The sequence below is a fragment of the Taudactylus pleione genome, unplaced genomic scaffold, assembly GCF_031769625.1.
Source record: "Taudactylus pleione unplaced genomic scaffold, aTauple2 ptg000201l, whole genome shotgun sequence".
Classification (NCBI taxonomy): Eukaryota; Metazoa; Chordata; class Amphibia; order Anura; family Myobatrachidae; genus Taudactylus; species Taudactylus pleione.
In genome coordinates, this window is record NW_028284603.1 from 13,189,133 (window position 1) to 13,204,439 (window position 15,307).

The 15,307-nt window shown below is 44.9% G+C and overlaps 1 protein-coding gene across 1 annotated transcript in view; it reads left to right on the top strand.

The window, feature by feature from the left end:
- LOC148518205 (uncharacterized) overlaps positions 1 to 15,307 on the top strand; it is a 108,481-nt gene that overhangs the window by 8,817 nt on the left and 84,357 nt on the right. Inside the window, exons 4-7 of the mRNA XM_088477509.1 lie at positions 2,459 to 2,625; positions 10,348 to 10,478; positions 10,914 to 11,080; positions 13,812 to 13,897. Coding sequence (XP_088333635.1) covers positions 2,459 to 2,625; positions 10,348 to 10,478; positions 10,914 to 11,080; positions 13,812 to 13,897 — 551 coding nt within the window. The remainder of the gene's footprint in view (positions 1 to 2,458; positions 2,626 to 10,347; positions 10,479 to 10,913; positions 11,081 to 13,811; positions 13,898 to 15,307) is intronic.

A 15,307-nucleotide genomic window follows, 5' to 3' on the forward strand; every position in this document is an offset into this window, starting at 1 on the left:
GGTCTGATCCAGATGTGGATGCAATGCCGATGTTTCGCACTGCGCACGTGCCAAGATACAGTAGAAATGCCGCTCGCAGTCTTTGGCATGTAATTGACATTCAGAGGCCATTTGCGGGCAGTTACGGGGAGCGATGGCAGAATCGCAGACTTGTCGCGGCCATGTTTGGGGTGTGTCTTAGCAGACTAATGCGATCCTGTACGCAGAAAACATGGCGTCAGTGTCTTGGTTCCCGCAGCCATTTTTCGCGACCGTAGGGTTACCCAGATGGTCGATCTATATCAAAGGATCTGTGACCACCGTGGTCTGTCTGTGTGAACTTGCCTACTTCTGCAAAGCCACTGGTGGGCGTCTCAGTACATATCCTGGCGGCAGCATTAGCATATTTTCGCAAAGCAGCTTCATATGGGATCGCAGCTGCAATTGCATTAACATCCTTATCTGAATCAGGCCCACTGATTGGTGTCTCTTCATCACTCAAGCCAATGGTGTATCTATCCTTGGGCAAGGTGTAGGCTCCGCACAGAAGCTAGCCAACTTATGTGACCTTTAAAATTTCTGTCTTACTACAAAAAAGTATGTCCAGCTCTAATAGATGCCCTTTGTATCCAATGCCTCATTTATTTCACTAGTTACTAGTAAATTCATAGGCTGTGTATTTATTCAGCGCAATAAATGCCTGTCTCCACAGGACCTCAATGTACCCCACAAAATTCTTGTTCACTGGTTTCTTTAGATAATCCATCCAGTGCATATCAATAGACAGGGTTTTCCTCTGCTCTAGGGAGTCATAACAAGAAACCAGAATTGTGCCTAGGTCTGTAAGGAGGTGGACAATCCAGCTACCAACCACTTTACAGCCATCGCTGTCCACACTTGAACGAATGAATGAACGTCGGAAAGATCACTGTAACGTCCTTCATTAACTTACTACAGGTCGCTAGCTATATCGCTAGGTTTGATGTGCAGCACACCAATCCTAGCGACCTTTGCTAGTGACCGCGGGAGTGCGCAATCGCTCATACACACTGAACGATGTAGGCGATTTGTTACGGAACAGCAAATCAGCTCGACATCGTTCCAGTGTGTATCCGGCTTAATTCTGAACAACTAATATCAGCTGTTGCCAACTTATGCCACCATCGTTTTCCGCAAAGCTTAAATGCTTTTGTGCAACTGTATATACGTGAATGATACCCATAGTGCGCGAGCATCAGGCACACTTTTAACATAATGATTTTTTGCTGGTTTAATGTATACTGAGCATTGTTTTACGAGCCATGATTTCCACTGGCCTGAAGAACATTACTTATTAATTTTTTACCCACTTACTTTCTCAGTTTAATCTGCAAATCGTTGCAGAAGTATCATTGCCACTTCAGCGTATCGTGTTGGACTTTAACTGTTATTAATAAGCCTCCTGCAGATTTTATTTGACAATGAATCTCTTTGTAAAAGTGCTTAAAATCGTTTAGGAAAGCATAAATATTTGGTTATCATCATCTACATTTTGTGGTCTCTGCATAAAATGAGGAATGTTTTGTTATCGCTGCATTTGCCCAACTTTGAAGCAAGTACTGTGAACTGCATCACGAGTGTACAATAGTTTGTTCATAGGGAAGAAGGTCTTACACATCGACAATGGAAAATATGTCCTCATACATCTAGCCTCAATACACCACGCAGAGCGCCTTGCCTGGCATGAGTGACCCGCCAGGTGTTGCATATCAAATGAATCAGCACAGTCTTCAGGTGCGTCCTAGTCACATTGCGACTTAGACACATTTTCTGCAAAAAAATAGACTCCCGGCGCTAGCAGAGTCTCACGGGACCTGGCACGCCGAGAGGGGCTATTTAGCATGATTGCAGCAAAGATGTGTATGGAGACATCTGTAATGGGACTATTTCAGGTAACACTGACATACATTGCCAAAAAAGCATAAATTAGAATATATAGACTTCTATGGCATATAGAGAGCTTCAGGGGCAAATGCAGGACATGCAATTTCTATCTGTATGTCTGTGCGGTAACCATAGGGACACATGCACAGTGCGACTAAAAGGTGCACACACACAGGACGATTTTTTGGTACGCAGTCGGGAAGCCGGCGGACCTAATCCCGACAGCCGGCTTCCCGACTGCTTAATCCTGGCGAGGGTTAAATGACAGGCGTCTAAATCTAGACGCCTGTCATTTTACCGACGCTGGAAGACTGGCGCCCGGCATCCCGATCAAAGTGATGCCGGGCACCGAGCGCGGACAGTTTTTTATGTCGAATGTGGTTGCATCTCAACCTTGAAGGGGGAGGGACATCCCCTTCTCCTGGCTATTGGTGTGTAGCATGCACTGCTGAATGCGGCCCGATATACCATAGCTTATCATGAATTGTGGTGGCACAAAATTCCATCTTAGTTTGTGATGAGTATGATTTAATTTTCTGTTTTATTCCACAACTAGGTAACGTTCCATATTTCCAAAGCAGTATAAGTGTACAGCCTGTGGTCCAAGACAGTCAGATGAAAGTGACAGTGAATGGGAATGATAACAAAGAGCCTGTCTCCATCACGATTGGAGATACCCTGATAGAAGTGCTTGTCCTTTCTGCTGATGGCACCAAATCACAGGTGATGTATCAAATTGCCCTTATGTTCATGAATCTTACTTTCTCTTTAGATAGTGCAGGCTACACATGTCCTTTGAGACAGATTACTCTGTATAGTATGTAGTCATAATGTCAAAATTCAGAATATTGAAAGGTCTACAGTGAAAATGTTGACATTCACAATGTCTACATGGTTATTGTGTAGATATTGTGAATGTCGATAGTCACAATGTCGACAGTACATGTTACGTTATGGTTAGGCTGCTGTAGCACCATACAGTACAAGGGGAGAAAACTGGCGACAAGATACATAAGTACAGACTAATACAGACAGAATATAAAGTCATATAGATGCATAATTATATAGAGAATATGAAGGAGAGAGGGCCCTGCTCATACGACTGTACAATCTATAAGGGATATAGGTGGACATAATAGGAGAAGAGGGCAGAGGCTGATCTGTGCTGACCTTTGCATGTTTTATAAATTAAAAAATGGCCTGAAACACACCCACCCGCACCCCTTCTCTTTAAAAGTGATACCACCTATAGTGCTCATAGCCTGGGCTGGATGCATAAGCTGCAAAGGGTCGTATGCTCCCCCACCGTCCGCACAAAGGGCTCTATTTACTACAATCCGCATATTGAATGCAGATTGTAGTGTGATACTACCGAGTGAATTCGCATTGCGAATTCAGGCAATATCACAGGGATTTACTACAAATCCCTTACAGGGACAGAGCTTGCAATAAAGCTCTGTCCCTGCAAATCCCCTTCGGAGCCTTATCACGGTATTTTCGCAAAAAATACCGTGATTAAGTGCCCGCGCATGCGCCGACCAATCGACACCGCTACCCCCCGGCGCTAAGCCCCACCCCCGGCGCTAAGCCCTGCCCCCACAATCACGGACCCCCCCGCGACGCCCCCCCCCCTCCCTTAATAGCACTTACCTGCATGCTCCGGGCCTCCGGTGATGTTCTCCATTCCTCCGGTCAGGTGATCTCCCATACTGCACTGGGGCCCGATCACCTGATGACCGGGCCGCAGTGCACTATGGAAGACCAGCTGACCAGAGGGGAGTCATCCCCGGAGGCCCGATCACCGGTCCCTGGAGTCAGGTAAGTAAATTTTTTTTTTTACTATTTTTTTTTTTTTTTTTTGCAGTAATCAGCTTGCGGTCTGTTTAGACCACACAGCTGATTACTGGGACCGACTCCCGGCTCTGCTTTCCCCGTTAGAGCAGGGCAGGAGGCCGGTAACCGGGGGAGACCCTGGATAACGCCACCTCCAGGTGGCTTTATTATCACAGGGCTTCCCCCTGTATTTTTTCCCATTTTATTTTTAGTAACTCTGGGCCTGATTCAGAGCCGGACGCTATTTGCGGACACTCGTTCAGAAAAAGGGGCTGGCTATTTAAATTGAGCGCTCGCTCTTTGCGGTCTGTTGACGCCTCTATGTCTGAACGAGCATCCGAAACATGCGCTCGCTATTTTGTAAAGACGCCCCTTGGCCGTTCGCATCATACGTCATCTCCGCTATGTATTAGATTAATCGAGTACATCGAAAGGCGTATGAACTGCTCGCTATTCTTGTGGTAGCATTTTCCTACCGCAATCATGCGAGCAGTTCAGGCTAAAAGACAACCAAGTGACGTGGTCGATGACGCTGCTTTGTTAATTATGCACACCCTTAAAACGCCCGTTTTGACTGTTTGGCACGCCTGCGTTTGGATCTCCACTCCCCGTTTTCAAGCACCTTCCCCTGTTACCATCCACAAACGCCTCATCCTGTCACTCAAATTAGCAGGCATTCGCTATTTTGCGAGCACACGATTTCCGACCGCACTGACTTGTTGGCGCATGCGCATTACAACCCATACGCAAGCGCAGATGTGCGAACATCGCTCGGAGCGAACGAGCGTCCGCTTACGAGCGGCTCTGAATCAGGCCCTCTGGTCGGATCACATTTCCCATTACAGTTATGGTAAATGCGATCTGCTTTACTAAAAATAAGTGATACTTAGGGGTTGGAGTAGAATTTTACGAATTCTACTCCAATTGCCCTGTAATAACTATAGGTGATACTAAAATAATGTGAAAAGGGTGTGAAAACATTATTTTTGTAAATATAATGTTGATAAATAGAGCCCAAAATCTGTAAGCCAGCACTAGGATATGAAAGAATGATCTTGTGACACTGTGACCGTGAGATCCACACAGCAGGTTCCCCCCAGGGGCGTATCTTCCTATGATCCCTGGTCTCCTGTCTCCTCTGCTCTTATCAGTGTTCTCCATTGATTGTTAATGTGTATCAGGCTTCTTATTTTTTTTTTTCTAATATATCTCTTCTCCCACAATACCCACCACATACCAATCACCACTCACTAATTCCCATATGTCAACCTTCCAGGAAAAGAGTGCAAGCACCACATCAACCACAATGCTCTATTTGCAAGGTAATTTGCATATATGCAAATTATCTTGCCCACAATGCACCTTGGCCCTCATTCAGAGCCGTACGCTCTGAGCAGAGCGCACGCTCTGAATGAGGGCCGGGCTCCATTTTCATGGAGCGTCCTCCTGGACGCTCGTATAGCTGTGGGTCACCACCCACAGGCTATACGAGCGTGCTTTTTGATGGCCACGATGGTCGAGACCATCACGACCCATCGAATTTGCGAGCCGGAGCCTGCGGTTGAGGTTTTCAACCGCAAGCTCCGGAGTGATTTTGGCTCTATCAGAGCCAAAATCACTCCCACTGACATCACTAGTGATGTCAGTGGGCCGGCTTCTGACGGGAGGCGTTCCCGTGGGAACGCCCCCGTCAGGGAGGCACGCCCCCGGCACGCCCACCAAAGGGGGCGTGCTGTCAATCAACATTGACAGTACGCCCCCTTTGATCGGACACAACGAGCGAAGGACTTTCCTTCGCTCGTCGCGTCTGGCGCATGCGCACGACGGAGCTCCCTCCATCGTGCGCATGCTCAGTGCAGACCATCGACCCACTTGCGAGCGGACAGCCGCTCGCGAGTGGGTCTGAATCAGGCCCCTTGTTTGTTATTGATGCCCTCTTTTCCTGTGTTGTTGACATATAGAAATTAATAAACAGTGCTTGCATGTGGTAAGTGTTATAACTGAAAAAATATAATAATATATATATATTAAAAAAAAGTGTGTATATATATATATATATATATATATATATATATATATATTTTGTCTCCCTACTATTTCTACAGGCGTGTAAGTTGAACTACCTCCAGTGTAAGTACTAATAAATTTATCTTTTCCTCAGTATTGGGGAATTGACAATGATCTTTATAGGTTGTGGATACACTGGTGTCAGGATTAAGACGTGATCCTTATGCACTGTTTTTATTATTGTGTGTGAGATTGCAATGGACCCAAGTGGGCTGTTTTACCAGTGAATTATATGGCAAAGTTAAAAAGCATAATGCGGTGTAGACAGTCCAATTTGAATATATGTAAGTTATTTTACCCATAATGCATGTTTGTTTTTGATGCTATGTTTTCAAGCTTTTCCTGTGTTTTTTGGCATTAATAAATAGTGGTTTGCAATAGAGTAATTTCTATAAAAGATATATATATTAAAAATAAAAATAAAAAAAAATATTCTCCCTATTTCTACAGGTGTCTGAATTAAACTACCCCCAGTGTGTGTTATTTTTTTTTTTTTAAGTAGAAGCAGTCATTGGAGGGGGGCGCCAGTCCCTTAGTTTGCCAGGGGCGCTCGGACCACAAGATACACCCCTGGTTCCCCCTTTTAAATGTCACATAGCCCCAGTCTGTTCAGTGCGAGGCATTAAAAAATAGAAACATTGAATTTGACGGCAGATAAGAACCACTCGGCCCATCTAGTCTGCCCTTTAAAATGTATCAATGAACTACATTGTATCGATGTTCTGTATTTGTTAATAGCTGACAGGACTGTCACTAGTGCTGGATTTTGATCAATAATAAATTATTTAAAGAAGGTTTTAGGGAATGTTTATTTTAATAAAATTATTTCTCTGAATATTTCTGTTTTTATTACCGTGTCTTATTTTTGGTAATATCTAGGTGGTATTTTAGGTGATATCTTATCCTACTGGTCCCTGGATGCCAAAGGAAGCTGGCGCTTGTCGTTCTACAAGAATCTGCATACTCCTTGCAGTTTATGATGGACACAAAAAGAATGCTGAATTCTATCATTTAACTATTTATTAGCCTAACAACCACCAGGCATGGGTGTTGGGAATAACCTTTGTACTTTCAGCATGTGGCTGTTTTTTGGGGGGGATTCTTCTATGGACCCCATTCCCCTAACAGATCCAGACCCATGCTGAAAAGGCTGAAGCTCTGTGACTTTATAACAGATAGACCCCACCGTTATAGTGCTGGTTGCGTCTTTTGCGCCGGGACCCAACTCTGTTCAACAACCCGCAATTTTCACAACCTTACCAAGCGGGAAACAGTCGCGAAGCCGGCGGACGCAATGCCGACCGCCGGCTTCCCGACTGCTAAATCCCGGCAAGGGTTAAATGACAGGCGTTGAAATCTCAACGCCTGTCATTTTACCTACACTGGCTCCCGGCATCCCGATCGAAGGGATGCCGGACACGGACAACTGCGGGGGGGGAGGGTTAGGTGTAGGGCTTTCGGGGGGGACTTAGAGTTAGGCACCCCCCTGGGAGGTTCGGGTCAGGCTAGGGCAAAGGGAGTTAAGGTTAGGCACCCCCGGGGGAGGTTAGGGTTTGGGTTAGGCATCCCCCCGGAGGACTTAGATTTAGGCGGCGGGGATGGGGGGTGTTAGGTTTTAGAGACTTAGAGGGGGGATTAGGGTTAGGCACTTGGGGGGGGAGAAGGTTAGGGTTAGGCACAAATAAGGGAGGGTTAGGGGGTAGAATAGAATACATTACTTACCTTCCGACGTTCGGAATTTCCACCTGTGTCGGGCTGCCGCTGCCGGCGGTAAATCATACCGAATCCTTACCAAGCTGAGTTCTGGTATCATTATGGGAGGGGGTGCTGATATGCATTTTTTTAATTTACATTTTATATGCCCTGCTGTGCAATGAAACGGCCTCACTAAATTTTGTCCATGTGTTATCTGAGTTTCATATGACTCTGCTTCACCCTTAGTTACGGACACTGAATTCCATAGGTTACAGTGTGCAAGATAGGTAATGCATACAGTGACATGCCGTGGGTATAAATAAAAAATGACTTACAAGATTCCCACTGAATCAGTAATTCCACATGTTGTTCATCTCGCCCATGAAGATATAAGATGAGGCAGCCATCTTGGGTGCATTTTATATGTTAAGTGCAAAGATCCTGAAGGAAGATTATATCTGGCAATTCTGTGTTCCTTGGCCTGGCTTGTTGCTGACCCTGCTCACATCTCTGCCTGCCTTGACCTTTGTCTGGATTTGGTACTTGAGAGCGAGTCCAGTTTATATAGGTAGTTTCCTTTAGATATTTTGGTGTATAAAGTTCATCTTATTTGACTGAATTTGTTCCTTTTACTCTGGCTCCTCTTTTTTCAGCTATGTGCTGCTTGGTCCCACAGGCACATACAGATGTGTCCACATATATCTATCCTCCGTGCGCAACAGGTCCCGCTACATATGCTCCGTGTGACTTGGTAGCGCCTTTTTACCTTGAAATGCATCTTAATCACACATTGATGCAAATAGTTAGCACAAGCAGCTTCTGCTGATTAAAATGATATGCAGCATGCCTATGTTCTGTGTGCGGGTGTATCTTCATGTGAAACGCTACGTTACAGTGTCAAAGCAAAAGCGAAAGTCTACACTGCAGAAAAATATCTTCATCCTTCAGTGTCACTCACATTTGAAAGAGGGCGAAGTCCCCTCTTTCAAATCATATGGCCCTCTAGTAGCTATTGTCTGGTAATCACTTATGATAGACAGTAAATATCCCCCTGCACAACAGTAAAATTACATTGCTGTTATTGTGCCCCATCTCCCCCATAATGGCCGGAGCACACATGGGGACATCCTTATTTAGAGGTCCCCTGTTTTCAAAGATGTGCTGCCTTAAGCTGGCCACACACTAGATCAACTTACATCCAACCAGCCAACTAGTTGATTGGTTGGAATGAAAATCTTGGAACGTATGGGAGTAACTGATGGTCAGCAATTTGCTCCTAAATGCCAGAAAACAGATGAAAATGGTCGTTAGACAAGTTTGTTAAATGTTTGATCTAAACTATTTGTTCAAACAACACTTTTGGTCCATTTTTCAGCGTTTGGGAGCAAATTGCTGATTGTGGCCCTCATTCAGAGCCGTTCGCTATTTGCGGTCGTTCGTTCAAAAACAAGGGGTGGCTATTCAAATGATCCGTTCGCAAATTGCAGTCTGTTCACACCTCTAAGTCTGAACGAGCGAGCAAAACATACGCTCGTTTATTTGATAAAAACGCCCCCTGGCCGCTCGCACCATACGTCATGTCCGCTATTTATTTGATTAATCGAGTACATCGTACAGCATATGAACTGCTCGCTATTCTTGTGGTTGGTTTTTTCAACCGCTATTTTGCGAGCAGTTCTGAGTTTAAAAAAACCAAGTGACGTGGTCAATGACGCTGCTGGATTAATTATGCACGCCCGTTTTGACCTTCAAGCACGCCTGCGTTCGAATTCCACTCCCCCGTTTTCAAGCACCTTCCCCTGTTACCACCCACATACGCCTCATCTGTCACTCAAAATAGCAGGCACTCGCTATATAGCGTACAAACGATTTTCGTCCGCACTGACTGGTTCTGCGCATGCGTACAAAAAACCGTACGCATGCGCAGATGTGCGAACATCGCTCGGAACGAGCGTACTGCCGCTAACGAGCGGCTCTGAATGAGGGCCTGTATTCCTTACCAGATTTTCATTCCAACCAATCAACTAGTTGGCTGGTTGGACAGATAATCTTTAGATGTGTGGCCAGCTTTAAGCTGCATACACACACAACGATTTAGTAAATGAACGATTTTAGTAAACGATTTTCGTTAATTTTTTCAAGGGAAAATTACTAAACGTAATGAACGATTTTTTTGAACTACAAACGATTTTGGCATATTCTCTTACTGAAAATCGTTGAGTTGGTCAGTCTGACTGAACTACAAAAGTGAACGCACATGAACGATAATTGTTCATCGTTTTAACTCAGAAAGTGAACGATTTTTTGAACGATAAATGATAGTAGTTAATGTTTGATCAGTAGACCATGACTAAAATAGTACACAAAGATTGTAAATTTACACAGACAGGGTAGTGGGGGGGCGATCTTGCCCGTCTTGTGTCAACAAATTAGTCCCTTAATTTAATTTGGCGGGTTTTTAGTTTAAAAGTGAAACCTATATACATTGTCTTAACTAATGAGGGTGAACTGGCCAAATGATGATAGGAGATGCTTGGAGGTGACATTTACTGTGTAAGACGAACACTTTAAAGTCCCATTATCTAATTTGTAATAATTGTATGCACGGAAGCATGGGTAGACCATCGGCTAAATGAGAGCATGCACCTGCGTATGGATAAACCTGAACGAGTAGGTGCATTTGCACATATACAGATGCCCTGTGACACATGGGTTGTGTTCTGCATAAATGACCCTACTGACCATGTTCTTTAATTCCAAATGCTTATTAGGTGTTTAAAAGAATGCAACCAGTTGCCCATGTATTATACTTATAAACGTGTGTGCTTAATACTTTATTTTGATGTTTAGGTGTACGGTATTATTGTTACACGGGCACAGCTGCCATTTTGTGTCCAGTTTGCCGATGCCCAGGAGCAGATGAATTATGAGTGTCCTATTTCCCTTACTGCCTTTTACAGACCAGTCTCTATTAAAGGAAGGTAAGATAAATCAGAGAAAGAAACCTTATTGTTTTCTTGTATATTATATTATTGGCCTGTTGCCTCATTTATCCCATACACAGTCTAATGTCAAGTGTGATGTCAGGCAGACACTTTGAACACTTGACACATTTCCATATTGAAAATAGCGCTCAAATGACTGTGTGCTGACACATTAAAGTAAATGAGGAATGCTCGCCCCCTGCTACACAGGAGAGATTATGCTCAGAGGTCGTGTCTTCAAAGGCTGATCGCCCTGTGTGACAGGAGAATAACTGGGTCACTTCACTGTGTCAGTGCCTGTATGGTACATCCTAAAAGCAGAAGGCATGGCAAGTTGTTTGGTTTATAACCACTGTTGGCAAATGAAGTAGCTATTTTTACATTCATATATGTTTTTTTATTTTTCTGTGTTTCTGTTTTTTTTTTTTGTAGTAACCCAAAACACACAATATCAGGATCGTGCATGGATCTGTTAACAAGAAGATCAAAAACGGATCCACTGGATGAGACTATTCTTAGTGAGAACTGGAGGGTCCCAGAGTATGAATTAGATATGAACATGTCAGCAGCAAAAGTCTTCTGCGGTTTTGCTTACCGAGGTACCGCTATCTTTATCAGGGTTCCAACCCAAGCATTGTGGACCTCATTCAGAGTCGGTCGTTGCGGCCGCACGGTCGTACGGGAAAAGGGGCCGGATATGCAAATGATGCACTCACAAGTTGCGTCCCTAAGTTCGGATCGTTAGCTGGCCGACCAAGGGGAGGAAGCGGCCGGAATACAAAAAAATACGCCCCCTACGCATTACACGCCATCTCCGGGCATATAAGGATTAATCGAGACCATCGGGAACCATCGAAACTGGTCGTAGAGCTTAAGGTTGACCATACCCTCTCTTAAGCTCTACGATCATGTCAGTGTACAAACCTCCCATGTCACGTGTGCCATGACACTACTTTGTTAATTATGCACTCCCATTAAACGCCGTTCGCATAATTAGGCACGCCTGCGTTCGGATCTCCACTCCCCCGTTTTCAAGCACCTTCCCCTGTTACCACCCACAAACGCCTCAATCTGTCACTCAAACTACCGACCTGGCTGTGTTCAAGGAGAGAGAAATTTCTGATCGTAGCGGCTAGTTTGCGCACGCGCATTGCGAACTTTACGCATGCGCAGTTTAGCGAACATCGGTGGCGTACGACCGTGCGGCCGCAGCGACCAACTCTGAATGAGGTCCCGTGTCACTTGATTAAGTTGCTGGTGATGCTGCTGTAGGCTTTGCTTTAATTCACTCCTGATTGCAAACTAGTATAGAGAAGTAAGGAGTAATTTGAAAGGTATCTAGTCAGTATGTCGACATTCACGACAGCCAAAAGGTTGACACCATAATGTCAACACTCATCTACATGTCTGCATGGTTAAAATGTCGACTATAGAAATTTTTGGGGTTAGGCTGAAAATTGTGTGTCCACATTATGTTCCCGACATTTTGTACCTGTCGACATTATTGTGACTAGATAATGAGTGGTGACAAAACATAATGAACCCATTCGAAAATAGATTGTAACATTATGTTTTATTCCCCATTTTGGTACTTTACTTAAGTAGCATGAGCAAGACATAATTTTCGTGTTGGACAAATAACGATGATCTAAAGATTTGCAACTGCTTTATACGGAAATCCATTTACTAACAGTAAGATATAAGGTACAGTAAGATATATATATATATATATATATATATATAATATAGGTGTGCACAGAAGCCGGTACAGGGGGTGCCGAAACGGGACCCCCCTCCGCCGGGTCATGAACTAACTTGCCACGTCCCTCCCTCCGGTACATAGACTACTCACCTGGGTGAGTACCTGATGATTTTCAGACATTCAAATGGCTGCATCTAGATGTGACTCACTCTACTAAAAATCCCCAGCACAGAACAAGAAACGTGTAACAAAGTTTATGCAGTTTATCACATGCTGTACCAGACAATCACGACACGTTTGCATTCATGCTATGGTAAGCCTGGAACCAACTATATAACCATATCTGGTCCCAAGTCAGACATGCAGAGCCACATCTGCTGACAAGATTAATACTCCCTTCACACTGCAAACCCAGGGTCGCACCCGGATGAGACCCCTTTCGGACTGGCGGCCCGAACCGACTTATTGCCGGGTTGATGATGTCACCTCTATCCAGGGCTGCCATCAGGGGAAGACTGCTGGGACTCCAGTTCCGAGCTCGGAGATAGAGGGGGCCCAGGTGGCAGAAGTGCGGAATGCACGGGTGGTAGGCAGGGAGAGAGAGCATCGGCTACATTTAAAATATGTAGCCATGCGCGAGCCAATCACGGCTCGTGGAACGGCAGCCAGACAGGAACGGCCGGCTGAGCTGTGATTGGCTCGCGGCCGGCTCCATATTTCAAATGCCGAGGCTCCGATGCTCTTTGTCTCTGCCTGCCAATCAATCACCTCCTAACTGTCAGCTTACAGGCTGTGTTTGAAAAATGAGGATTAGAATTAGGATCTGATTGGTTGGTACTCTCCACTTTATCACTCTCCTAGGCTTAGTGCATTTCCACCAAAGTGTGCTAGATAAATGACAGAAGCTGACTGGTTGATTTGGGCAACTTCTCCACTTTATCTCTGGGTACGCACCTTTATAGCTGGGTACGCACCTTTTTATTCAGCAGCTGATCGGGTTAAACCCTTCCGAACAGCAGTGCAGTGTGCCCCCCTGTCAGCAGCCTGTGTGTACCATACATACTGAAGACATAGCACAGTATGTCCAGGATTCTATGGAATCGGGAAGTCGGATCTACAAATATTAAACAGCACATAAGATGCGAACAGGAGCATTATCGGGTGATCGGACTGAGCATAGTATAGGTGTGTAGTGTACCCAGCTTATGGCTAGATACATATCCCCCTCAGTCTCTCTCAGTGATTCCTGTCCAAGCTTTTAGAAGTTATGGTCTGACTTGCTGTGGAAAGATTACTGTTGCTGATTGCTTGCTGTATAGCTATATTTTTGCACATAAATAACCCCAACTATGTCTTAGGGGTCTGTTTACTAAGCAGTATTAGGAGACAGAGTAAAAAGTGATAAGGTGCCAGCCAATCAGCTCCCAACTGTAATGTCACAGGCTGTGTTTGAAAAATGACAGTTGGGAGCTGATTGGCTGGCACCTTATCACTTTTTACTCTGTCTCCTAACACTGCTTAGTAAATAGACCCCGTAACTGCTCACATGAAGTTGCTCATAGTATATTAATGTATTATACAGAATAGCCAACTTACAGTAACTGATGTGTCAGACTTTTATTATTCAGGATGTGGAAACATTATAAAGCTGTCAGAGTTTGGTGATCATGCAAGGAGCTGCCTGTTCAAACCACCAACAGAATTGGATCCTAAGGTTGGACACGTTTACATAGTGCAATATATATTATTATTAAATTTATTTATCAACATTATATTCCTTGCTTCACATTTTTCATCGAGAACAACCATTAACATACATGTGGGGGAGATGTACTAAGCCTTGGAGAGAAAGTGGCAACCAATCAGCTCCTAACAGTCACTTTACAGGCTGTGTTTGAAAAATGACAGTAAGGAGCTGATTGGGTGGTACTTTATCTCTCTCCAATGCTTAGTACATCTTCCCCACACACACTTATGGGGCAGAGTTGGTCACAAAAGGGGTGTAAAAATACACATCTCAAGCACACGTGGCTAATTCATGACAGAGATAGGGCTGGTGCACGTGCGCACTAATAATGAGGATATGAAGCTCCCAGATTGTGTCAGTCTGGCCGCAGAGATACGCACATCTCAGAGTATAGGCAAATATACATATTGAGGGCCTGATTCATTATGAATCGCAGCTGCGATTACGCACGTGGACCCTCTGTGAAAATATGCTAATGTTTACAATTGCTATGCCGTCACAGCACAACATAAGGTCTCCCACTTCCCCTTACTCACATCCGTAATAATGTGCAAGTCTGCGAAACCATCGGTACCATCGGAGCCTCACGCACAATTACAACAGGTCTGACCTTACTCAGAAATTGCTAACCTCATCACACGCAGTGAAAGCCCAATCTGCGTATGCCATCACAATGGCCAATTTATGCACACCCCTGTAATGGCGTTCAAACGCACTGACACGCCTACGTTTCGCCGACCAACCCCCCCCGTCACCACCCCCAAATGTTCACTTCCTGTCAATCACTCTGCGATGTGTCTGCGTAGTCACTGCGATCGCAGTGTTGCCCTCGGACTTGCGCACTGCGATGCATGCACAGTATGCAACAATCGGCCGTCTGCGTGCATAATTACAGTTGCGATCTGTAATGAATCATGCGCTTAGTTCCGTTCATGCCACTCCGTAGCAATACAGCAGCAACTACACCCAACTTACATTCAACTCTGCATCAGACCCTATAATGTTACAATATATATCATACAATAACATAAAGACTTACACAGTACAATTACATATAGACTACATGGCCGGCGGTTCAATTCCCGACAGCGGCTGCCCGACAAAGGAGGAAATCCTGATCGTCATAAAGGTAAATATTTACTAACCTAACCCCCCTAACCCTAACCCTCCTTAGGGGTGCCTAACCCTAACCTCCCCACCGTGCCTAACCCTAACCCCTCTAAGTGCCTAAACCCAACCTCCCCCTTCCCCGCTGCCTAAACCTAAGTCCCCCGGGGGTGCCTAACCCTCCCACCCCCTAGCCTAACCCTAACCTCCCGGGGGGGGTGCCTAACCCTAAGTCCCTCCCCGGGAGCCCTAAACATAACCCTCCAGACT